This window comes from Curcuma longa, chromosome 15 (genome assembly GCF_044706935.1).
Source record: "Curcuma longa cultivar G26 ecotype Majalengka, Jawa Barat chromosome 15, ITB_CL_G26_1.1, whole genome shotgun sequence".
Taxonomy (NCBI): Eukaryota; Viridiplantae; Streptophyta; class Magnoliopsida; order Zingiberales; family Zingiberaceae; genus Curcuma; species Curcuma longa.
The window spans coordinates 7,424,490-7,450,010 of NC_133875.1; the positions used below are offsets into that span (position 1 = coordinate 7,424,490).

A 25,521-nucleotide genomic window follows, 5' to 3' on the forward strand; every position below is an offset into this window, starting at 1 on the left:
CGGGCTTGGCCGGGAGATGGATATCCTAGCTGAGTATATAATATTAAGTGTACCTTGATCGGGAGAAGAAGGGAACGGTTCACACTGACATGGTCGGGAAAGGTTTCTGTTGACCTGGCCGATCAATCTGGTTAAAAGGATCAGGATGTTAACCATGATCTGAGTATAGAGCCGGGAGAAGGTCTCGAGGTTTAGTTAAATAAAAAGAGAAGTCTCCCGAGAATGAGAGCTCATTTTGTTTAGGAGGAAAACCTGACCGGGAAAGGATATCCTGTCCCGGGAGTTAAAAGAATACCTGGAGTTAAAGTTACCCGGGAATAAATCCTATGGACAAGGGTTTGCCCGGGAAATAGGTTGTCGTGGTAGAGGTCAGTAAGGCCGAGTAACAAGAACAATGTTCGGAAGAAAACGAATGATAGTCGAGAGAAAGACCGGGAAAAAGGTAAGGGATTAAATCTGGTTTTCAGCCCCGCTGATCGACCAAGTGGTCGATCAGCTGAGGCTGATCGACCAGCTGATCGATCAGCTGAGGCTGATCGACCAGCTGGTCGATCAGCCTGCCCTGATCGACCGCTGCCATCTGATCGACCAGCTGGTCGATCAGCCTTCGGTGATCGACCAGCTGGTCGATCACCAGATCCTTTGTCAGTTTTTGAGTCGAAGAATTTCTGCCCGGGAAAGCAACATCTTGGCCGAGAAAATATCAAGTTTGCCCGGCAAGGAGATTAACTTCGTCGAGAGAAACTTGTCCGGGAGAATGCTTGTATAGACTGATTTCGGTTCGGAGGAGAGTGCCTTAACCGGAGAAGTGAGATCTTGTTCGGGAAATATACGGAGAAGTGAGATCTTGTTCGGGAGATATAAGATCTTGCCCGGGAATCGGGAAAGGTGAAGTAGGGAAGGTATTACCCTTGGACAAGAGACAAGAAGCCTTGGTGGCTCGGGACTGTAATAGCCGGGAACCTGGTGTTAATGAGCGAATGGAGAAAGCTTTGGTAGCTTGTCTCCGAAGGAGCCTTTGTGGCTCAGGACCGAAGTAGCCAGGAACTTGGTGTTCGTGGGTGAATGGAGAGAGCTTGTGTAGCTCGTCTTCGAAGTGGTCCAGGAGGAGTCTCGGTGACTCAGGACCAGAGAACTTTGTGCTCGGGTGAGAATGAGAAAACCTTTGTGGCTTGTCTCCGGGATGGTCCAGGAGGAGTCTTGGTGGCTCAGGACCGAAGTGGCCAGAAGCTTGGTGCTGATGGCCGGGACAGGTCCGAGAGAGCTTTGGTAGCTCGGCTCGGGACCGTGAGCTTTGGTAGCTCGATCTCAGGGAGCCTAGGTGGCTCAGAACCTGATTAGGCCGGGAGCTTGGTGCGAATGGCTGGGAAGGTCCGAGAGAGCTTTGGTAGCTCGGCTCGGGACTGAGCTTTGGTAGCTCGATGTCAGGGAGCCTTGGTGGCTCAGAACCTGATTGGTCCGAGAGAGCTTTGTTAGCTCGGCTCGAGACCGTGAGCTTTGGTAGCTCGATCATCAGGGAGTCTTTGTGACTCAGAACCTGATAAGTCCGAGAATGCTTTGGTAGCTAAAGCTCGGACATGACTGTTACATTGCTTCCTTTCATACTGTCCTGATGTTGAATGTTCTAATGCTACTTTTGAGTGTGCAGGTATACAAGACAGGTATGGGAGAAATATTTCAAACGAACAGTGGAAGTTCCAAGGCGATCTTCGAACAGTCTTTTCTGCAAAGAGGATTACAGGTAAACGGCGCATGCAAGCTGGTAGCAGTACCTGCGGTTGGCAGGGAAGGGTAGCTGCAGCTTTTGGCAGAAGTCCGTTGGGCACTGTAATCGAGGATGCAGGTCTATAAAGATGTTGAAGAGCCGCTGAGGAAGATAACTTTTTGAACGTTCATTCTTTAAGCGCTGTTCTGAAATCTTGAGATCAATCTGCTAGTCGAAGCTAGAGGAAGAAATAGTGCAACGTCCTGGTTTTTGGAGAGACAGGCTTGAGCTGCAAGCAGTCTTTGTTGTTCTTCTCATTCTTAGTCTTTGACGCATTCTTTAGTTCTCCTTTGTCTTGTGCTTTATTTCATTATCCGTTGAGACAAATCTGTGGAGAGGTCTCTCCACCGAGAAAGAGAAAGAACTTAGCCGGTGTTATCGGGGTTTGATCTGCAGAAAGATCAAGGAGTCGTCCACCTTACGGACACGCCGAGGAGTAGGAGCAAGTTATCTCCGAACCTCGTAAATTCTTGTCTTAGCTTGCTGATCTTCATTTGCCTGTGATCAAGTCATTATTTCCGCTGCGTAACAGAAGATTAAGCAAGAAAAGCGAAAAGAGTGGACGACTATTCACACCCCCCCTCTAGCCGTGTGCATAAGATCCAACAGTAGTTGGTCTATCTCTTTTCTTTCAAGTTCAAGTCGTGGACACTGCTACAAGATGAATCTATCATCTCTAAACACTGGTGTGTCGCTAGGTGCACAGTTATGCATGTCATACCTTATAAGCACCTTTTCAATATAGGCTTTCTGTTAAAGTCCAAGAATGTCTCTTGAATGATCATGATATATCTATATGCCTAATACAAATGATGCTTCACCAAGATCTTTCATTTCAAAATGACTGGATAGGAGTGATTTGGTTTCATGTAGCAGCTCCTTATTATCGCTCACAAGCAATATGTCATCCACATACAGGACAAGTATAACAAACTTGCTCCCACTGAACTTGACATATATACACTAAATCCAAATGAGATAACCACTTGATCAAATTTTTGGTACCATTGATGGGACACCTCTTTTAAACCATAAATGGACTTCTTTAATCTGCATACTAAGTGTTTTGAATCTTTAGGCATAAAGTTCTCTGGTTGTACCATATATATAGACTCCTCAATGTCTCCATTGATAAATACAATCTTTATGTCCACCTGATATAGTTCCAAATGAGAATGAGCTATAAGTGTTATGATTACCCTAAGTGAGTCTTTCGTCGATACAGGTGAGAAAGTCTCTTTGTAATCAATGTTTTTCTTTCGAGTAAATCCCTTGGCAACTAGACGAGCCTTATACTTTTCAACATTGCCCCTTGAATCCTGCTTGATTTTAAATATCCACTTACAACCAACGGGTTTTATCCCTTCCAGCAATTTGATAGGTTCTTAAACGTCATGTCTGCCATAGACTTCAACTCTTCTTGCATGGTATTAATCCACCTTTCAGAATTAGGACATTGTTTGATTTCTTAGAAAGATACATGATCACTTTCCAATCCAATGTCAAACTCGTCCTCTTAGAGATAAACATAATCATGAGACATTGTGGATCTCCGTTCCCTCGTAGATCGTCTTAAAGACACTTGTTCTTGAGGTGATTGAGGTATTTGCTCATCAATATGCGACAATATCTCAATTTCAGTAGAGTGATTTTCCAACCAATTTTATTTATTTCGATTTGAACCAAATCAATTTTATTTATTTCGTCTTCATAAGACGAAGTTCATGATTTTATCTTTGTCCGATCTAACCAGACTTTATTTCTCTCGATCTGAGAATCTAATTCTCAAACTCATTTTAAGTTCTTCGAAGAACTTGTAGTACGTGTGACCCAATATGTTCTTGGTTATGTTGGTCGTCCGTAATTAATCATTAATTATGGAACGATCATGAGTGACACCTAGTAGTACATCTTGATTCCCAATTGATCAGAAAATCAATGATTGATTCTAGAATAATTTCTAAATCCTTCAGCAGCTAAAATAAAGTGTGTCTCATTCCTTTCATCGTCTTATGCCCGTTTGGTTCAGGATATGGTCTATATATGTCAGTCTCCACTAAACTGACTACATCATACCTAGCCCAAACTTATTTTCTTGTTCTATGGATTTAAGTTACTTGTACATGCAGTGTCCAAGAGTATCATACTTTTGACATGCGATGCTTTGGTTAAAAGCTTTTAGTAATAATCCTAACAAGCGATTGCAGGGTATACATCTATTTTTTCAAGGAGCGATAAACCTCTGTGAGCTATCCAAACACATTCGAGAATTTCGACTTATATCCAATCATCCTGGGTCCACACCTCGTCGGAGGTGTTTGCTTAATATGTCAAAGTATAAGCATCCATGACCAAAATGACTTGAATACCGCAAGTTAAAGAAAACTCGCACTTTAGCTGCATTGAGATCTTCATTGACATATGTATAGTACTATATGAAGTCTTATGATAGGTCACTCCAATGAACTAGTTATTTTTAACTAGCATCCACGTTTAACTCTCAACATCCAATGTCTCTAGCCAGTGAAATCAGCTGTTTGGTAAATCAAGGAGTTTAAAACGTGCTAGTTTCAACAGAGTCGATGATGTCCGTGTTCATCAATTCCTTGACTAGGGATAATTTCAGTACATTCATAATTGCACATGTAGAGATGCTTACTAGTTGTGATCCAATTATAAATTCTTTCATACTATGAATCATATTGCGGACATTCAGTAAATGAGTTTAAGATCCAATCAAATATATAGAGAATGTACACTCAAAAAGTGAATTGCTATTTATCCAATAAATAGTATAACCGTAAGACGACTGCTTTAGGACATCTCTCAAATAAAATAGGAGGAGAAAGGAAAAGGAATAGGGAGGAGACTTGAAGGTCTTACGATCTTAGTCACTAGAGACTAAAATTGAAGAGATAGAAAAATGCTTTGAATGGGGCGACATTTGTCACCGTGAGCCCTAATAAAGCCCTGCCCATCAACACAAGTCGTCTGATGTCGAAGGCAAAAGGCGAGCTAACTAGCCTCATCGTCGGATCTGACTCTTGAATCCCTAAAATCTTATTTATTACCTCAAGAATCTTGACGGGCACCTCGAGCCGACCACCCCATGATGGGCTAGACATGCGTTGACATTGAAAAATAATAGCATTAATTGCTAGAGGCGACATCTGAATCACAACTATAATACACAATATCACGTATCACCCACTTTAATGACACTTGACTCGTAGATTACTGAGACGATAAGAGGTAAAGCCATCACGATATCATTAATTGGCAACAAGGACTCAACCTCTCAGTCTTAAGCCCTCGTCTGTGATTGGAACCTCAGGCCACTTTAGTCTAGTCAGTCAAATTAGGGCACTCCTTCAACTAAATTTGAAGAGGAGGCTTGTGATGTGGCAGGATTAACACCTTACGCATGGCACATCGGGGACGGTCAAAAGTCAAGCTAAGGTGTCAGTCAAAGGAGGTCGGGCCTAGGCGGAATAGGCGTGAATCGAGTCCAGGTCAAGGGGAGCCCCTGTCGACCTTTTCAGTTCAGCCAGTTCTACTTGACCTTGTTAACCTTCTCAGCTCAGCCAACTTTGCTAGACCCTGCCGACCTCTTCAGCTTGATTAGCTTTGTTTGGTCCTACCGACCTTTTAAGCTCAGTCAACTCTATTTGCCCCCACCAACCTCCTCAGCTCAGCCAGCTTTGCTCGATCCTGCCGACCTCCTCAGCTCAGTCAACTTTGCTCAACCTTATCGACCTCCTCAGCTTAGCTTGCTCTGCTCATTCTAACTAACCTCCTCAGTTTGGTCAAGTCAACCTCCTCACACCGGCCTCCTCAACTGAATGTGGGATGATATACCCCTCAAAGCATGGGATGACAAAGTCAATGAGATATAGGATAACATGACTCTTAGAGCATGGTGATGAGACGCCCCCCATGAACGTGGAATGACAGGATCAATGAGACGTGGTATGATATGACTCCCAGAGGAGTGTGATGGGACCTCCCCATACTTATTAGTGATGTCCCATCAATTAAGACATGACGAACGTGGGCACCCCTCTTCGCACAGTGGTGAGGTATAATAGCAAGCTTGCATTAGCGAACAGAGGTAGATGCACAAACCATTCTCCAATAATTCTCTTTCATCTATTGTTCTTCTCCTCCTTTCTGCTCTAAAGATTTTACTTGAGTATCAGAGTTGCTGACCCAAGGTTCGCCTTGACCTCTATTCTAATGAGAGTCTAACTCTCGTTGAGTTTTGTAGGGATTCAGACAACCTCTTCTCTACAAGATCACTGGAGATCAGTCAAACTTAAAGACAACTCACCGGTGGTTCACCCCTCCAAATCTTAGGCGGGAACAACCACTAATCAAAAGAAGCCTAGAACATAGTGAACCGACTCACTCATTCCTGGTTCAACACCACTTGGACAACAAGGAATGAACATTGTTAGCATCTAATGGGACATATATATATAATTAATGAATATATATGATCATCAAAATTATTAAGTCAATATGTGATCTAATTTTTATTCGGAATTTGACTTAAGGGCATAATTGTTATGAATTATAATTGTGGATACCATTTTGTAGTATTTCTAATTTGATGAGGGGCCAAATTAGAAATATGCCAATCCTTATAAGGGGTTATGGTCCCCAAAAGGCAGAGCGATAGAATTTTTTTTTCTGAATCCCCATCGTCAGAGAAACTACGGAAACCTAAGGAACTCTGCACCTTTTGGAAGATCATCCTCGGCTGCTAGCGATGGATTCCGGTACGCTTCCGAATTTTATTCTTGTTGTTTCTTAAGAATTGGATAGCAGATACATGCGTTGAGATTTCTCAACATTAGAAAAAATACCAACAATTGGTATCAGAGCGAGGTTATCTTAGTTCTTAAGAAATTCTATTGTGTTGTTCTATTTTTCCTTCTCGAACACATTGTTGTTCTATTTTTCACGATTTCTCTGTGAGTTTGGCCGACGACGAACACGGCAGCACACCGGTACTGTCCGCGTCATGTGGTGTCGGCAATTTGGCTAGAAACAGGCAGCCTCGTCCAGGCACCGGCAAGGCCGGTGCAGGCAGTGGACGGCAGGAGAATGCTTGTTTCTCAATTAAGACAGAGAACGTGAATTAATCAAGTTAATTAAAAAAAAAAAAAAGAGCGTCACGGCAGCCTCGTGCAGGCGCCGGCAAGGCAAGCGCCGCCGGAAGGCGCTGGGTCAGAGAATGTGGATTTTTTTTTTTTTTAATCAAGTTAATTAAAAAAAAAAAAAAAAAATCGGCGTAGAAACGGCCTGTCCGTTTTTTATGACAACGTGGTTTTTTTTTTATTAAGTTAATTAAAAAAAAAAAAAAAAACCATCCACGAAACGTTGCATCAGTTTTTTTTTTTTTTTTTGGCAACGTGGCAACTTGGTTTTTTTGGCAACGTGGCAACGTTGTTTTATTTAATTTGAGATCATTGGTTTTCTGTTTTTTTTTAAATGAACAGTTAATTAATGAAGAAAGAAAAATGTGGATTAATTAAAGGAAAAAAGTTAATTAATTTTACAGTGCGTGCGCGTGAGGAGACGTGCATAATTACTCCTTAATAATCCATTAAATTTAATTATTTAAATAAAATAATTTAATTAAACTATTTTGATAAAATAATTTAATTAACTTATTTTACAATATAGATTTAAATTTTAAATGGATTATATGGATTCTACAGTAAATTACTTAGTTTAAAGAGTTCTTCAACTCTTTAACCTTCATTTTAAAATCTTGTTCTTTAATTAGCATTTAGTTCTTTATTCAAATTAAATAAGTTGAATTATGATGTTGCCAAAGTGACCTCTCTAATTTAGTTTATTTAATTTTGAATTTTGAATGTATGTAATTGTGTATTTCCATGTGATCATTTGATCGGCCCAAAGGAAGGTAAATGGTTGACCGGAGTACATAAATTACCTGTGATAGTAAACACGTAACAATTATAAGGATTTCACATGAGAATAGCAAATCAATCCAAAGAGGGGTTTGTTATTTGTCGTGCTTTATTGTTAGTGTTTGATTATTACAACAAGAGTATTACTAGCAGTTAATTTTACTGTCCAAAGACTTGAAATTAATGGTGCACTAAATATCTTGGATGGGTATGCTAATTATTTTGAACTGGATTGAAAATTAAAGTAGTGTGCATGTTATTTACAGTTTATTTTCTGTTCTCTTTTCAGTTAATGTTGCAAATATCTCTGCCAACTTAAATTCAATACCGGTCCTTAATGGTTCCAACTTTAAGGACTGGAAGGAGAACATTCAGATAGTTCTCGGATGCATGGACATGGACCTTGCGATACGGACAGAGCAACCCCCTACTCCTACGGCAGCTAGCTCTCTTGAAGAGAAAGCTAGATTTGAGAAATGGGAACGCTCTAACCGCATGAGTCTAATGATCATTAAGCGTGCAATTCCGGAGGTGTTCAGGGGTGCAGTGTCTAAGGACACCACCAATGCTAAAGATTACCTTGCAGAACTTGAAAAACGCTTTGCCAAAAGCGATAAGGCTGAAACAAGCACTATTCTTAAGAGCTTGATTTCAATGAAGTATAAGGGCAATGGTAACATAAGGGAGTACATCATGGAGATGTCCAATCTTGCTTCAAAACTTAAGGCATTAAAGCTTGATTTGCATGAGGAGTTACTTGTGCATCTCATTCTGATTTCTCTTCCAGTTCAATTCAACCACTTTAAGGTCAGTTTTAACTGTCAAAAGGAAACGTGGAATTTGAATGAACTGATCTCTCATTGTGTTCAAGAGGAAGAGAGATTGAAGCAAGAAAAGACTGAAAGTGCTCATCTAGCAAGCACCTCTAAGGATAAGGGCAAGAAAAGGAAGAATGTGGATGCTGCAGGTCCAAATGCAAAGAAACAAAACAAAGGAGATTGTTTCTTTTGCAATAAGGTTGGACACATAAAGAAGGAATGTACCAAATATCGTGCATGGCGCGAGAAAAAGGGTATGTTTCTTAATTTGGTTTGTTCTGAAGTAAATTTAGCTTCAGTACCTAGAAATACTTGGTGGTTAGACTCCGGTGCTACTACTAACATCAGTATTTCAATGCAGGGTTGCCTGAACTACCGAAAGCCAAGTGATGCTGAAAGACGCATTTTTGTGGGCGATGGAAAATCGGTAGAAGTTGAAGCAATAGGGCACTTTAGATTGTTACTTAGTACTGGTCACTATTTGGATTTAATAGATACTTTTGTGGTACCGTCTTTTAGACGGAATTTAATTTCTGTTTGTTATTTGGACAAATCTGGTTACTCTTGTTCATTTGGAAACAATCAGTTTCAGTTATCTATTGGTAATTCAATTGTTGGAACCGGTTCATTAATGCAATATGACAATCTATATTTACTTGATACAAATGCTTCATATAATGAAACCCTAAACATTGAATCAAGAGGTACTAAACGAAAACTAAATGATAATACTTCGGGTGCATTATGGCACAAACGTCTAGGTCACATCTCTAGAAATAGAGTTGAACGTCTTGTGTCAGATGGGATCCTGAATTCCATTGATTTCACGGACTTTAATGTCTGTGTTGAATGCATTAAAGGAAAACAAACCAAAGATAGAAAATTGAATGCATATAGAGCTACGGAAGTCCTTGAGTTGATACATACGGATGTATGTGGGCCATTTCCAATTCCTTCTTGGAATGGTCAACGCTATTTCGTATCATTCATAGACGATTTCTCTAGATATGCATACATTTTTCTTATTCAAGAAAAGGCTCAAACATTGGACGTGTTCAAGTCATTTAAGGCTGAAGTTGAAAATCAACTTAACAGAAAGATAAAGAAAGTAAAGTCCGATCGTGGTGGTGAATACTACGGTCGGTATGACGGTTCAGGTGAACAACGTCCAGGGCCTTTTGCCAAATACCTAGAGGAGTGTGGTATCGTCCCACAATACACCATGCCGGGCTCTCCAAGCATGAATGGTGTAGCGGAAAGACGAAATCGCACTCTACAGGATATGGTAAGGAGTATGGTTAGCCATTCTTCCTTACCAAAGTCACTCTGGGGTGAGGCATTAAAAACTGCAGCATACATTCTCAATAGAGTACCAACAAAAGCAGCTGCTAAAACACCTTATGAGCTTTGGTTAGGGCGAAAACCTAGCCTAAAGCATTTCCATGTTTGGGGATGTCCAGCTGAAGCAAGGCCTTATAAGCCTCATACGGATAAATTGGACCCCAAAACAGTTAGCAGCTATTTTATTGGCTATTCTGAGCGATCAAGGGGCTATAAATTTTATGATCCCAACTTAAAATCGATTTTCGAGACGGGTACAGCTGTATTTTTTGAGGATATTGAGTTTGGGGGGAAGAATCAAATAAAAGATTTTGTCTTTGAGGAAGAATCAACTTCTACTTCGGTTAACGAGGAGTTGATTCCTATTCCGATTTCTTTGGACAATGATCAGGATTCTCGTCCGGTCATTGAAAATACCGGAATAATTCCAGAAAATCAAGACAATGTTAATCTTCCAGAGGTGCAAACTCAACAACCTCAAGAAGAAGCTATTGAGGAACAAGTGTCATTGCGGCGATCTACAAGAGAAAGGAGAAGCACTATGTCGGATGACTATGTATTTCTTCAGGAACATGAGGATGATCCTGGTATGACGGAAGATGATCCCATCAATTTTCGTCAAGCCATGGATAGTTCCATTTCAGAAAAGTGGATTGATGCAATGAATGAAGAGTATAAGTCTATGCAAGACAATAAAGTTTGGGAACTTGTCCCATTACCAGAAGGTATGAAACCTATTGGTTGTAAATGGATTTTTAAAACCAAAAGGGATTCAAGAGGTAATGTGGAAAAGTATAAAGCTCGTCTTGTGGCAAAAGGCTTTACTCAAAAATATGGGATTGACTATAAAGAGACTTTTTCTCCGGTTTCAACCAAAGACTCTTTTAGGACAATCATGGCACTTGTTGCACATTTTGATATGGAGCTACATCAGATGGATGTAAAGACGGCGTTTCTCAATGGAGACATTGATGAAACAATCTATATGGTGCAACCAGAAAACTTTGTGTCAGGAGATCCAAAGAATATGGTTTGCAAATTAAAGAAATCCATCTATGGGCTTAAGCAAGCGTCTCGTCAGTGGTACCATAAATTTCATGAGGTAATTCTCTCATTTGGTTTTGGAGCGAATTTAATTGATGATTGTGTGTATCACAAATTCAGTGGGAGTAAACACATATATTTGGTTTTATATGTGGATGACATTTTGCTTGCCACAAATGATATAGGCTTATTGCACCAAACCAAGAATTTTTTGTCAAGAAATTTCGAGATGAAAGATCTTGGTGAGGCCTCATTTGTATTAGGAATTCAGATACATCGGGATCGTTCTCGAGGTATTCTTAGATTGTCACAAATGGGCTATATCGATAAAGTACTTAAAAGATATGGCATGCAAGATTGTAAACCAGGAAGCACCCCGGTCGCTAAGGGAGACAAATTTAGTCTCAAACAATGCCCTAAAGGAAATCTTGAAATTCAGGAAATGCAAAAGATTCCATATGCTTCGGCAGTTGGAAGTCTTATGTATGCTCAGGTTTGTACGCGTCCGGATATTGCGTACATAGTTGGCGTATTAGGCAGATATTTAAGCAACCCAGGTATGGATCACTGGAAAGCAGCTAAAAGGGTTATGAGATATCTGAAGAGAACTAGAGGTTACATGCTCACGTATCAGAGGTCAGATAGTCTTGAGATCATTGGGTATTCTGACTCTGATTTTGGAGGATGCCAAGATAGTTTGAGATCCACTTCGGGCTATGTCTTCATGTTGGCTGGTGGAGCCATTTCTTGGAGGAGTTCCAAACAGGGACTCACAGCTTCCTCCACCATGGCAGCAGAATTTGTAGCATGTTATGAGGCATCAAATCATGCAATATGGCTGAAGAGTCTTGTCACGGAGCTGCGTATTCTGGAAGGGATTGAAAGACCCCTTAAATTATTTTGTGACAATAAATCAGCTGTATTATATTCTAACAACAATAGGAGCTCAACGAAGTCAAAGCATATCGACATCAAGTTCCTAGTTGTGAAGGAAAGGGTACAAAGTGGACAGATTTCTATAGAACACTTGGGTACAAACTCCATGGTAGCTGACCCACTGACAAAGGGTTTGCCACCTAATGTCTTTCTTGAGCATACTGCTCGTATGGGAGTTTTAGAGATGGATGATCTCTAGGTTGAGTGGGAGTTTGTAATTTTTTGATTGTCTTTCAGTTTGTTTTATAGATACTCATGTGTTTGTTATTCTGATCAGTAATAAAGCATCATTCAGTTCATTACACTTTGTACAATTATGTTAAAGTTTGATCTCACTAAAGTTAAAGTTGGACCAGTTGAAAATTGACATGAACAGATCACCTTGCATGTAATTTTCATGCCACTAATTCATGATTGATCTATGTCATTTAGTTATGTTGATGTATGTGACCATTGATAGGTTTAGTTGTGATTGATACAACGAAGACCGCTTTGATCCTATGTTAATATGACTAATGGACGAGATTGTTAGGAATGTCCTTGGATTTGATGACAATATTGTGCACACTAAGGATATATCATTCATTTTAATTATATATATATATGTCCAGTGGGAGATTGTTAGCATCTAATGGGACAATATATATAATTAAATGAATATATATGGTCATCAAATTATTAAGTCAATATGTGATCTAATTTTTATTCGGAATTTGACTTAAGGGCATAATTGTTATGAATTATAAATGTGGATACCATTTTGTAGTATTTCTAATTTGATGAGGGGCCAAATTAGAAATATGCCAATCCTTATAAGGGGTTATGGTCCCCAAAAGGCAAAGCGATAGAATTTATTTTTCGCTGAATCCCCATCGTCAGAGAAACTACGGAAACCTAAGGAACTCTGCACCTTTTGGAAGATCATCCTCGGCTGCTAGCGATGGATTCCGGTACGCTTCCGAATTTTGTTCTTGTTGTTTCTTAAGAATTGGATAGATGATACATGCGTTGAGATTTCTCAACATTAGGAAAAATACCAACCGAGTGCCGCCGGAAGCTCGGCAGCGACGGGACTCAGGCCAGCCCGGAAGGGGAAGTCCTTCCTCCCCGACTAGCTTGGTAACATCAAATTGAAGGCCCTTCAGCACTTCATAAGCGTCTTGGTAGACCTTGTTCTTCTTGTAAGGTTTTAAGACGGGCAAGGCTGGAAGCTCGTCCCGCCATTCAGTCGGGAATTCGAAAGGACTCGGGGGGGAGATGTAGAAGAATTGGGGGTGCCACCCCTTGTTGGAAGAAGGATTCCCGACCAGGAAAGGGAGGCCTGGTCTCGAGTTGAAGAAAAAGACACCCTCTTTTTTCATCTGCTTCGGATAAAAGAAAAAGTGGAATACTGCCGGGTCTAAGGGGATTTGGTACATGCGGAAGACTAAGACGACTCCACAGAGGAGTCGGAAAGAATTCGGGGCAAGTTGGTTCAGCGGGAGCTGAAAGTACTCGGCCACTTCCTGAAAGAAAGCAGGAATCGGGAAGCGGAGACCCCCCTCTAGCTGGCCATAGAAGAATGTGGCGTACCCGGGTGGGGGAGTGTGAAGACGATGGTGGGGCTCGGGAACCTCTATCCTATACTCACTCGGGATTTCGTATTTCAGACGCATCTTCGAGCGGGTTCTCTCGGTGAACTTGGTGACTTCGGACTCATACCAAGGACCCGGGGGCGGAACACTCTCAGACGGTGTCTCTGTCGACGGAACACTCACGGATGGCACAGACCCCTCAGAAGCCATTGCACTCAACCAGAGAAGACCTAAAGCAGCGCTACGGAAGAAGGAAAAGAAGACTCGACCAGAGAAGAACGCTTACTTGGTGCAAAGAAGGAAGGAAGCGGCGACGAGAAGGAAATCGGAGGAGAGAGCAGAGAAGAAGGCAGCTGAAGACGGCGAGGAGAGGCGCAGTGCGCCAAGGCCTCCCCTACTTATACCGAACCCTAGCAAAGCACAGCCGTCCGATCAGACAGTCGAAAAAGGGCGGGATCTCCTGGCAGCCGTCCGATGATGCGAGTTTCCGAGGCGTGATACGGCGCAATTATGGCGACGATTCGGCTGTCCCATCGGACACCCCGCCGCAGTAAAGCACGCCATGCCGATCACGTGCGCCGGCCGACTCGTCCAATGTCCCCCCGACACGTGGCAGCCCATCACTGGCGGGTCAATGCAGGAATGTCAACCGGTACCACTCGACTCGGACTGGGTCTAGTCAGTCGAACACGTCTCCTTCGACTAGACTAGTGGGAAGGCTGGTGTTACGGTCGTAAGGATACGGGTCGGGACCCGACCGAGAGACATGACCGAGTCGAGTCAACTATCCAAGGACAGTCGGCTAAAGCACTGAGGCCCGGATCCAGGTTCCCGGGTACCAGCCCAGAGGCTCTCCACCCGAGCCCGGCAGCCCAGTGGGCCCGCCGAGGAGATGAGTAATCTTACCAGGCCGACTCCCAGATACGCCGAGTGGCTGGCATACTCGACTCACCGACTCCCAGATACGCCGAGTGGCTGGCATACTCGACTCACCGACCCTCACAGATGGCCCGATTGAGTAGCAGCCCCGACCCGACCCAGGGAGTCGGGGCCGAATCGTACCTTTTGTCCTACTGACCACTCCTTCTGACAGCCACGCCGCCCGGCATGGCCACGCGCCGCCTCGGCGTACGACACTGTCCACAGTGTACTTCGACATTAAAGGCACCATTCCGCGCCAGTACAGAAAGTACCCGCACAGTAAGGTTCCCCTTGCTGTACCCAGGGTACGGACCAGCTCCTCCTTATATAAGGCGAGCCCCTGTAGAGGGGCCAGGTATGTGCTCACTGTTCTCTACTTCTTCCACTCGTTTTCTCTCATAATTAAACACTAACAGCATATACTATAAACTCAATCTCATCCACCTAAGTGCTTGACCTAAAAATGCAAAGTGCATTTGTTTTCACAGAAGGAATAAACAAACTACATACATTAATAAATTGATGATATCATGACTTATGATTCGAATTAAATCATAAAATATTAATTTAATATATTAAATCGAAATTCATTGAGAGATCTATAAATGATTATTGAGTGTAACCTATAACAACTCAGTCTTAAACTCAAAAAATATCATTTAAAACTTTTCCAAAAACTTCAAATAATATTTATCATTATATTAAGATTATTTTCATTGTTTAAGTCATGAAGATTATTTTGAGAGTATTTAAATATTTACATTATCTTTTATTTTGAATCAATTTTATTCGGTTGAATTTAAAGATAATTTTTTCATTACGTTGGATGATTTTCGATATTTTCTCTAAAATTCTGTTATGACAATGATGATTACTATTCTGTCTAATGTCACATTAGTACTAAAATGACACAGCAATAATCAATGAAAACCTAATTAATTAGATCCAAAAGTGAGAGTAAACACAGACTGACCCTGGCCTCATCATTTCCAACCACAACCATGCACCAACTAACAACCGAAGAGACCTCAGTTTAAGGTCCCCCTCCCTCTCACTGTGATCTTTAGCCAAAACAATTAATCCTTGGCTTGCTGTAAAGGCACAGTCCATTTAAATTTCAGGACCACAGCATTTCACCAAAAATGTCTTATCTCTACTACGTTATATATGCTATAGTTTTAAATATGTGTAATTAGATCTTATGTGGCTCCACAAGAGACAGATCCGGAATGAGACACAGTAGCAACCACCCTTCACCTGCAGTTCCCTGAAAATGCCTGAGCAAACTAATTAAGTAATCTCTTGTTTATACGATTAATTATCGGATTCGAAGTTCATACATCCCTTGTTTTTTTCTTTCTTTCTTTTTTCGACTGCACACACGTCATGCTGCATGAGGGTGATGATGGTGCTGCATCTCGTAGAGTGATGGGAGACAATGTAATCATGGAGGCCAACAGCTTAGGGAGACATCACTTGATTTGGCTCTGTGCATTCTCACACTGCCACTGTGTAATGGCATCGCCCCATGCCATTTCTTAACTAGCTAGCATGGCGTCTTCCACACCAGAATGCTCGATTTACAGTCATTTATGAGCTGCTAATCAGTAAACTCTTCGCTTTTTCTGGAAGCGCTCCTATACTGCAAGAGAGAAGCTAGCCGAGAAGGGTACTGTAGAAGTGGAATTACGTGATTATGGCCACTAGTCCTCTCTCTCTCTCTCTCTCTCTCTCTCTCTCTCTCCTCTCTCTCTCTCCAATATTTGACATCTAGAGCTTGGCCACCCATTTGGAGGGCCAAGTCTTGTGTGGAGAAGCCAAGAAACAATTGGCTGCCTAATATGATTAATACTCCTGATTTATTGCTGAGAGAAAATGCCCCCACAAAGTTAGACGTGCCTTTTAATTTTCCCAAACATCATATTCAGAAAAAGAAGACAACCAGTATTCTACATCAAATGTTAAGTGAAGAACAAGCGCACAGAGAAAACATCAAATTAAATAAACAAACAGGTTGAGTAAGCTCCTGCTTCCCAGAACTCTGGTGAGTTTCCTAAATGATAATGAAAAACTTTGGTGCCACATCTTTTTATATATCTTGATTATTATTATTATTATGGCTCTTTCTTAACAGACACTGTAAAACTACATGCATGGATGAATGCTAATTAACTATATCTTCCAATAGTGTTAACTATTTCGTATTAATTCCATGCATGACAATGAACTCGAATGATTAAGACAGATCACTCAGAAGAAAGAGCTACCATACGAGTGCCAAAAAGAATCGATCGATGGTCCAATTTTTATTTTTTTTCTCCTTTCTTTTTCAGAGACAGTTGCATTGTAGTTTTCGGGCGAATAGTTGGATGAAGAAAACACAGAGTTATCACTATTTAGCCGACCCAATTAATTATGCCAATCAAATTCTCAACGAGAGGTTCATTTCATGGGCAAAAAAACTTAACTAATAAGTCGGTGGAGAGAATAAAATATAATGATTTTGGTATAAGCTATTTATATTTGCGTTTTACCAAAGTGTTCATCTAAAAGTTTCCTAGTATTCATATTTTTTAAAATAATTTTTAATATTTATTCATATTTTGAGTCATTAATTATTTGTCATTAAATTATTTTGGTTAAAATATTTATGTGGCACAAGATTTCTTGAATTATTTATAAAGAAAATATAAATTTTTGTCGACTCGACTGACATAAACTAACTAAAGCGCCAGATTATATCGCCCATTCCGTCACCCGTTACGGATCGGAGCCGATACGATCGATGCTTCTCGTCGCTTCGCATGCCTCCCTGGTCCCCACTTCTCTTTATAACTGCCAGCCCGCCCGCGCCGGTGGCAGAGCAAGGAGCCACCGTCGCAGCCCCCGTCACGACCCGGAATGCCGCTACGATGAGACATAACGCTCTGGTGGAGGAAGCGGAGGAGGAAGACGCGGAAGAGTTCTACGAGTCCTTGGACCGGATCGTCTCCTCCTCCGGCTCCTCCACCTCTGCCTCCGACGACGACGCTCCCTCCCCGTCGCCATCCCTCCACGTCTGGACCTCGGAACCTGCTCCCATCGCCGAGCGCCGTCGCGTACTCCTTCAGCGCCTCGGCCTCGCCGCAGACCCTAAGCTCGCCCGCCTTCCTCTCCCGGCCACCACTGCCGGGATATCCCGATCCAGATTTGACGACACCGTAGAACCCTCGTCTGTGCATGTACCCGACCCCCCTTTCCGCCCTTGCCGGCACCGGCATCAGAGATCCATCAATCTGCCGGTTTCGAGATCTCGAGCCTCGTCGGCCGGGATTCTCGAGGTCTCCGATGGAGACGGAGGAAGTGGAGACAGACGGTGGGAGAATGGAGGTGACGGCCCGTCGCGCGACGACCCCAGGCGCTTAATCAAGAACCTCGACAACGGGAGGGAGTTCGTGGTGAAGGAGTTCGGGAAAGATGGGAAGTGCGATAAATTGAGGGAGGTGACCACTGGAAGGCAGCTCACGATGCAAGAGTTTGAGATGTGTGTTGGTTGTTCCCCTATTGTTCAAGAACTAATGAGGCGACAGAATGTGGAGCAGGCGGAGGCGGGATGGCGCGGGGGGTACGACTTCAGTAGTTCTAGGAGCGGGCCACCGAGCGATGGGGTTGTGAGACAGTCGAAGAAGAAAAGAAGCTGGTTGAGGAGCCTTAGGACTGTGGCTGGGGCGGTGATGGCTGTAGGTCACCACCACCACCATGATCGTCGGAGCAGTGATGAAAAGGAAACTTCTTCAGATAAGGGAGGGAGGAGGTCGAGCTCAGCGACCGACGATAGCCAAGATGGCGCCCTCCCCCTTGACCTTCGGATCAAGGTCTGGCAATGTGGGAAGTCCCACAAGGAGCTCACTGGTTTGAGCATGAGCCAGGCAATTCAGGCACATAACGGTTCCATTTGGACCATCAAGTTCAGTCTTGACGGACGGTACCTGGCTAGTGCAGGAGAGGACCGTGTCATCCATGTGTGGGAAATCTCTTATATCAATACAAAGGTGGATTTGCTCAAGGCTACAGAGGAGAATGGGAATTTCAGGCCGTTTGCTATGGCTATTCCTAACTGCCCGTCTGATCCAAGATCAGTGCTGGCAGGTGCAGAAGCAAACCACTGGGATAAGAAGAGAAGAACAAAGATGAAATCTAAAAGTTCAGACTATGTTACGACGCCTGAGCGTGTGTTTGCTTTGTCAGAGAAACCTGTATGTTCTTTCAGAGGACATGTGGATGACGTCCTTGATCTCTCATGGTCAAAATCAAAGGTATGTTTTAGCCATAATTAAGTTAAATTTTGAACCAAAAAACTTATTAGATGTCATGGTATGGCCTCGTATAGAGCTAGTGACTAGCTACCATGCACATACACTAAATAGTTGTGATGGGATAGAAACTCTATACGATCAAGGCATCAAAAATTGAAGGTCAGTCTGGCCACTTGTAGCACCGCTCCAGTAGGCAAGGTTTAGGTGGTTAGCCTTTTAAAATTGAATCATATATTGAAAATTGCAATTTTAAAGATATACAAGAGTTTTGAATGGATTTAATTTAGCAGGGTAAAAAAATTTTAATTTGCTTAATAAGATAAGATGAAAAATCAGGTAAAAAAGATGATGAAGAAGAGGATATAGGTACTTTGTTGAATGAACTTGTAGAGAATAGAGGTAAAAATAGTCACAACTCTAAAAAAACAATAATATCTATAAATTTTTTAAAAATGTATGAGATAAAAGTAACAAAAGAAGAGGGAGATCAAACTTAGAGAAGAAACAAAAGAAAATTTGACAGGAAAATGACTTTAAATGGCTAAAAGATTATTGGCATTGGGTGAAGAGGGACTCTCAATGTCGTTAGAAAGAGTAGATTCAGGCAAAGTGGAATGTACATAGGCAAATTAGAAGAGTTAGTAATAAGCTTTATCAACAAATGAATTCGAAGCAAAAAAGAAATTCTTTTATGCCCTGAACTTGGTGGATCTCCTAGGCGGACCGCTTGACCTGCCTCTTAAAATGCTTGCTTATCAAGGGCCGTCCACCACCTAGGCAAAGCTGCCTCCACGGCACTTTAAAACCATGTCTATTTACACATAATATCTCAGTTAAATAAATTAAAATTTGGCATTTGACTTATGTTTCTTATGCTAAGACCACTAATATACTATTTAACATGGGTATTAGTTTATGTTCTTTCAGCATTCCAAACATAAGTATATTGTAAAACTAGATCTCTATCTGTTTTCACAGGCATTAGTTTCTTTGTAAACCAGGTCTAGTCTCAAGCATAAATCTAGAACATTTATGCTCACTGTACTGCTACGTAGCGTTTTAAACTACTCTTGCTTAGAATTTGAAAAAGATTTTGAAGATTTCTAACTGTAACACCAGAAGCAAGAAAGATAGAGACATTGAGAAAGGACCAAATAAGAAGAAAACAACATCAAATGGAACAATAAACACAGGTTTTATGTTATTTGACAAGCTTGCTTAACCATTATCTTGAAATGTACATCATATCACCAGAGTCTAGTACCATTGTACAACATACCCCATACAAATGGTTTGCTTCTCCTTTTTATGGAGAAAAGAATCAAGAACATACTTACATACAATACCAAAATAGTCAGCAGAACACCTGGTCAAGAACACTTGGTAAAGTTGAGCTGCATCAGCAAGTGAGAAAGCCATCAATTTGCTCTAAGACTGTATGGGTCATCACATTAACAAAGCCATCAAGCCACTCCGATACTCTGCATAAATTGCCATGGATCACGGGAACTGTCCATGTGACCCTAGTAGGGTATGTTGAACCTTGCAGCCTAGATGAGCTCACTGGATTGCTCAACTTTCAAAAATCCTCCTTAGTGCATCGCAGATTCCACAGTTCCAACACTTTGTTCATAATACTTGTTGTTGCCATTGCAGTACTTTAGTTTTTCAATCAAAAAGTCTTAAGTTTTTGTCTTCAAACCATATAGGAAAATTTTCTGAACTTGTGTGATCCCATTATACAAATATTACAGTGACATTTTCTTCCCTTGAAATAAATGCTGTTACATAATGATTGATAATCTGTTCTTAAATTATTGCTTGATGTTTTCCCACCTATATTGTTGTTATTATTGATTTATTGTTTAGGGAGTTTACTTTTTATGGAAAAATTCACAACCTTTATTGGCTCTACAGTATCTGCTTTCATCTTCAATGGACAAAACTGTTCGACTTTGGCACTTGTCCAGCAATTCTTGTTTAAAAACTTTCACACATAGCGACTATGGTAAATTCAGATTATCTTTTGACTAATTCTCTGTTTCCTATTTTTGTTATGCTTGCTTACCTTTCTATTTTATGTTTACATTACATCATTCTCCTTATGCAGTGACTTGCATCCAGTTCAATCCTATCGATGACAGGTATTTCATAAGTGGATCCCTTGATGCGAAAGTCCGCATTTGGAGTATTCCTAATCGACAAATTGTTGATTGGAATGATTTGCATGAGATGATTACTGCTGCTTGCTACACCCCTGATGGACAGGTATTAACTGTAATGCATGATTCTGAACTGCATACCTTGTTTTGGGCGATTTTCATTAGTATGCCATGATTCAAGGTTTTGATTCTTGAAGGGTGCTCTAATTGGTTCACACATTGGAAATTGCCACCTGTATAGAATATCTGGTATGGATCATTGAAAGTTATATTTCTCTTATGTATTTACTTTTTTTACTTTCAAAATGATTATATAATCAGGTCTGTTTCATTTAGATAATAAGCTGCTGCATAAAACTTGTATTGACTTACAAAATAAGAGAAAGAAGTCCAGACACAAAAAAGTTACTGGTTTCCAGGTATCCTCCTCATGTACTATGTTTCTTGGTTTTGAAATTATACTATGCCTCTCCATCTATTTAAGTGCCACTTTAAAACAGTTGTTTGTGTTTTGCTGACCATCATTCTTAACAGTTTGTTCCTGGGAATAACTCAAAGGTGTTAGTTACATCAGCAGATTCACGAGTTCGGGTACTCGACGGTGATGACCTAGTCCATAAGTTTAAAGGTAAAGATCTACCCTGTTGGAGACTTAAATATGAGTTTCTGTATTGTGTTTTTAAAAAGTGTTTAAGAGCACAGGAGCAGCTTTTAGGTGGGAAATTTAATTTAGTTAATATCTAGGATGACTGGAAAGGATAACAGAGGCAAAATCCTACTTGAAATAAAAACTGGCATGCTTCATGTTCTATATTTTTTACAAGATAGTAATTAACAAATGGCATTTATATGTGTGTGATTGTTATTGTGGTTTGTTGAATAGATTAGTCTGAGATCCAATCAATATCATTAGCTTGGTATGCTTTCTTTTATATACTCTGCTCAATATTACATAGTAAATGCATTCTTGAACCATGTCAATTATCAGCTTAGTTGGGTATCGCAGGTTCCTGGTGGAAGAACTAAGATATGAGTTTGGGCAGTGTGTACGTGTGGCAAGTTAATGTAACTACTCAAGATAAGGGATATTAGCAAGTTGATTTTTTTTAACTGTATTTTACAACAACTCTACTTGTCGAAATATATCCTAGCCAGAAAACAATCTCACTCAGAGAAAGAGGACCTCACATAGAGAACAAATTTCACATAGAAAACAAATCTCACAAAGAGCAATATAATATCATCATCAATTGGGATCCAAACCCCTTTATAAACCATTAATAATACTAATTCTCTATAAAATGGCCTAGCTCATCCCAAAAAAATCTCTAACAAACTTTTCTAGAAGTTTAAATAAATTTAAAGATTAAAACAACTCTTAATAATTAAAAAAATTTTGAAATTTAAATTTCTAAAATTTTAATAAATTTAACCATAATTTTTGGATTGCATCAGTTAGCCATATTGCATAAGCTCAACTTAATAGTAATAATCATATAGGAGCAAAACCTTTGAAAATGACCAGAGACTTGGGTTCGCTGTATATAAGCTGACAAAGGTCACAACCTAACTGTGTGGGACTAAATAAGCTGCCTCTGTTCACAACTAGCCTCATGTTGGAGTTCCTAGGTACCTACCAAATAGAACTAGTGAGCCTCACTTAGTGAATTACATGACAACGATGTAGATCAGCATCATCCCAATTCTAAGTCATCTAAGATATGTAATTCCTCTTAGTTAGTCCACAACTTATGTGAGCCTGAATTTGAGGGACACAATGGGCCATCGACCTTAAGCAGCACCATGGCAACGTAGTTGATGCAACCAAGCTCCATAGCCATGCATCTCGTCTTTCAGGTGCTAGTGTGGCTGAAAACTTGATTCCATTAGTTTTACAATAATTGGGGAGGTCTTGAAGCCTAAGTTACTCTACCTAAGTAGCTAACCATTTTGAGTTGATTTGGGTCTCTAAATATTATCATTAGAGTGTTCTGGGTATGGGATTAGTGTTAGACATAGCTCAAGGGTGAGCTTCATCTGAGGAGGGGGGTATATCATGGACTTTTCTACAAGTGTATCCATGATAACTGATTGGCCTGGCCAGGTTTCTTAGGCTAGTCTTGCTTTTCAGATGTGTTGGGTTAGAGAGCTGAAAGGTTGTTCAATTGGTTTCACATGGTTCAGTTTAGGAAGTCTTGAATTGTTGGAGTTCCCCTGCTAAAGTGGCTAGACATTTTAATGTATTTAGGCCTATAACACAATCTTCCTCATTTATGAATTGACATCTTCATTAAGATTCAAAGTATAAACACTAGCCTAAAGTTATTCCTAGCTGTTATACACGGTTCATTTGTGACTTCACTATCATAAACCTCTTTATTTGAATCACCATAGGAAGCCTAAGACTAGGATCACTTTAGTGACATTATCACAGCACATCTGATTAAGATCTAATCCATTGACCCACTGGCTGTAAATGCTTTTGTTTCAATTAATGGTAGTCTAGGGCGGGGCTTATAATCCTTCAAGCACAACTTCAATTTACAATGTGAGATTAGGTAAGTTGGTTGTGCACAGACTTCAATGTTGTGGCAAACTTATTTAGTCTCAGTCTGAAAGTCAAAAACTATTCAATAGGCAATAAGACTAATCAAGATTCTGGGTCATTTTTTGCCAGCCAAAGTAAAGAATATCTAGCTTAATTTTCATACCATGATAGCAACGTAGAAAGTCACCCCCAGCATCTCATTTATTCTTAATTGTCATTTGTCACCGTTGCAACATCCTTAAGCCATTTGCAACATTGTTCAAGCAATGTTGTTTTGCTAGCAAGTAATATTTCTTGAAAATTTGGTGCATCCTTTTAAATCCTTTCCTTAAAAGGCATTTGTTTAATATGTTCGATAAATGTATATATGATTTCAATTTTGTATTCCATGGCCTTGTCCTATGTGTCAATAGCTGCATTCACAATGCATTTCCTGATTATAGGACACTGCTTGAAACAAATGTATTACTATTTTCGCCATCCTTTACCACAGTAAGAACAAGCATTTTAATTAATGAGAATGGCATACGTGTTCAAATTGTTCTAACTTGATCCAACTGAAATTCACTTTTCCAAAGGTTACCCTTACCTTTCACAATACTTCATAGCTTGGGAGAAGTGCAAGCTTGACTAAAAGTTATGCTAAGTACAATCTGTTTGTTCTGTTATTCCCACTAAAAATGGTAAAGTTGGAGCTTCTGAATCACTAAAGATGCCACCATTTTCTTCAAGATTCTCAGTTCTTACATGTAATTGATCTATCATTGTTAAATCCATCTGCATTTACTGAAGGATTTGTCTCTTCGATGACAAGGTTTGTGAAAGCCTAGGGCATCCCCACACCCCTCCAAGTGGAGTAGCCTTTCCTTTCCTCTTTTATCCAATGACTCCCTCCCATGAATTTGCCTCTACGGCATGGGGACAAGCAGTGAAGCTTTTAAACTCAAGCAAATTCCAGTTTGAAGAAGAGCATTTGTTAGTGTAGGTAGACTGTCATGAAAATTTGAAGATGGAGGAAATTAAAGATGTAGTGGCATTGAACCTAGGTGGTAATAATGGGTGAGTATTTTTCTAGAAAAGTGAAATGCAAATAAGCAGTGTTAAAAAAACAGAGTAGCAACATGAAAACAAGCCTAATCACAGGCAATAAATGTAAGTTTGACACCAAAACTTGATAATACAGAATCTTCTTGTTAGAGGATTCTCCTGTTATTTGTTTTCATTTTCCTTACATTAGAAGCCATTTTCTCCATGAATAAATAGCCAACAGATTTTGAGTTGTGATGAAGCAACCCAGTTTCTTCAAACATTGGTGTTAGTACTCTATTACTTGATCATTCCTCAGCTTATTCCAGAGAAATGACACTTTTCTCTCTTTCCTAGGCTTTCGCAACAGAAGCAGCCAAATCTCTGCATACTGGACTACTGGTGGCAAGTATGTGATCTGTGCCAGTGAGGACTCTAATGTATATATATGGAGATATGACGAAGATCCTCAGCCTGGTCGGACCAGAACCATTGCAACCGTCACACAATCTTATGAGTATTTCCATTGTCAAGGAGTGACATTAGCTGTTCCTTGGCCTTGCTCCGGAATGGGAAGGGCTGTGGCAATCCATTCAAACGAACAAAAGTATCTCAGTGAAGAAACTCAAGCAAATTTGCCACTGAAAGATAAAGCCAACAGATGTTATCTTTCACCTGCTCCTGCTTATCTGAAGACTAATCAACAACAGAACAACAGCATTCCCAGCTCAAAATCAAATCACTTTTGTGATAGGGGTTCAGCAACTTGGTCTGAAGAGCTCATGGCAAATAAACAGAGCCCTCAAAACTACAGTGATCTGTTCATTGGTGGGTGTATGCTGGCGCAAAGTACATCATCCTGGGGATTGGTAATTGTCACTGCAAGTCGTTGTGGAGAAATCAGAATTTTTCAGAATATAGACTTTCAATGCCGACTATAATTTGTGAAGAAATCATCAACAAACCTCCATTTTCCAGGTTGATGCTGTAGTTGTGTGCAGTTGGATGTGGATTTCATTTTGTCCACCCATAATCCAAGTTGACTTGCAGGAGAACAAATCCAACAAAGATTTCAGTATTGTCAGTGTTGCTGCAATGTATATAAAATAGAAGCTAAAGATGGTGATACTCGGAGCTTCATAGGTCTTT

At 40.6% G+C, this 25,521-nt stretch overlaps 1 protein-coding gene across 1 annotated transcript; it reads left to right on the forward strand.

The window, feature by feature from the left end:
* The first annotated feature begins 17,253 nt into the window (after positions 1-17,253).
* Positions 17,254-25,521, forward strand: LOC141846164 (uncharacterized). The gene is made up of 7 exons (XM_074734163.1): positions 17,254-18,636; positions 20,554-20,644; positions 20,747-20,904; positions 20,996-21,047; positions 21,135-21,217; positions 21,333-21,426; positions 24,730-25,521. Exons 1-7 carry the CDS (start codon positions 17,254-17,256, stop codon positions 25,311-25,313), a joined length of 2,445 nt encoding a protein of 814 aa, XP_074590264.1. The 3' UTR covers positions 25,314-25,521.

Bases quoted from the DNA above. Each gene is read 5' to 3' on its own strand.
- LOC141846164 (XM_074734163.1), top strand. From the start codon at position 17,254: ATGAGACATAACGCTCTGGTGGAGGAAGCGGAGGAGGAAGACGCGGAA. The intron at 20,905-20,995 runs GTATTAACTGTA...TGATTCTTGAAG, and splicing joins GCTACACCCCTGATGGACAG to GGTGCTCTAATTGGTTCACA. The intron at 21,218-21,332 runs GTATCCTCCTCA...CATTCTTAACAG, and splicing joins AAAAAGTTACTGGTTTCCAG to TTTGTTCCTGGGAATAACTC.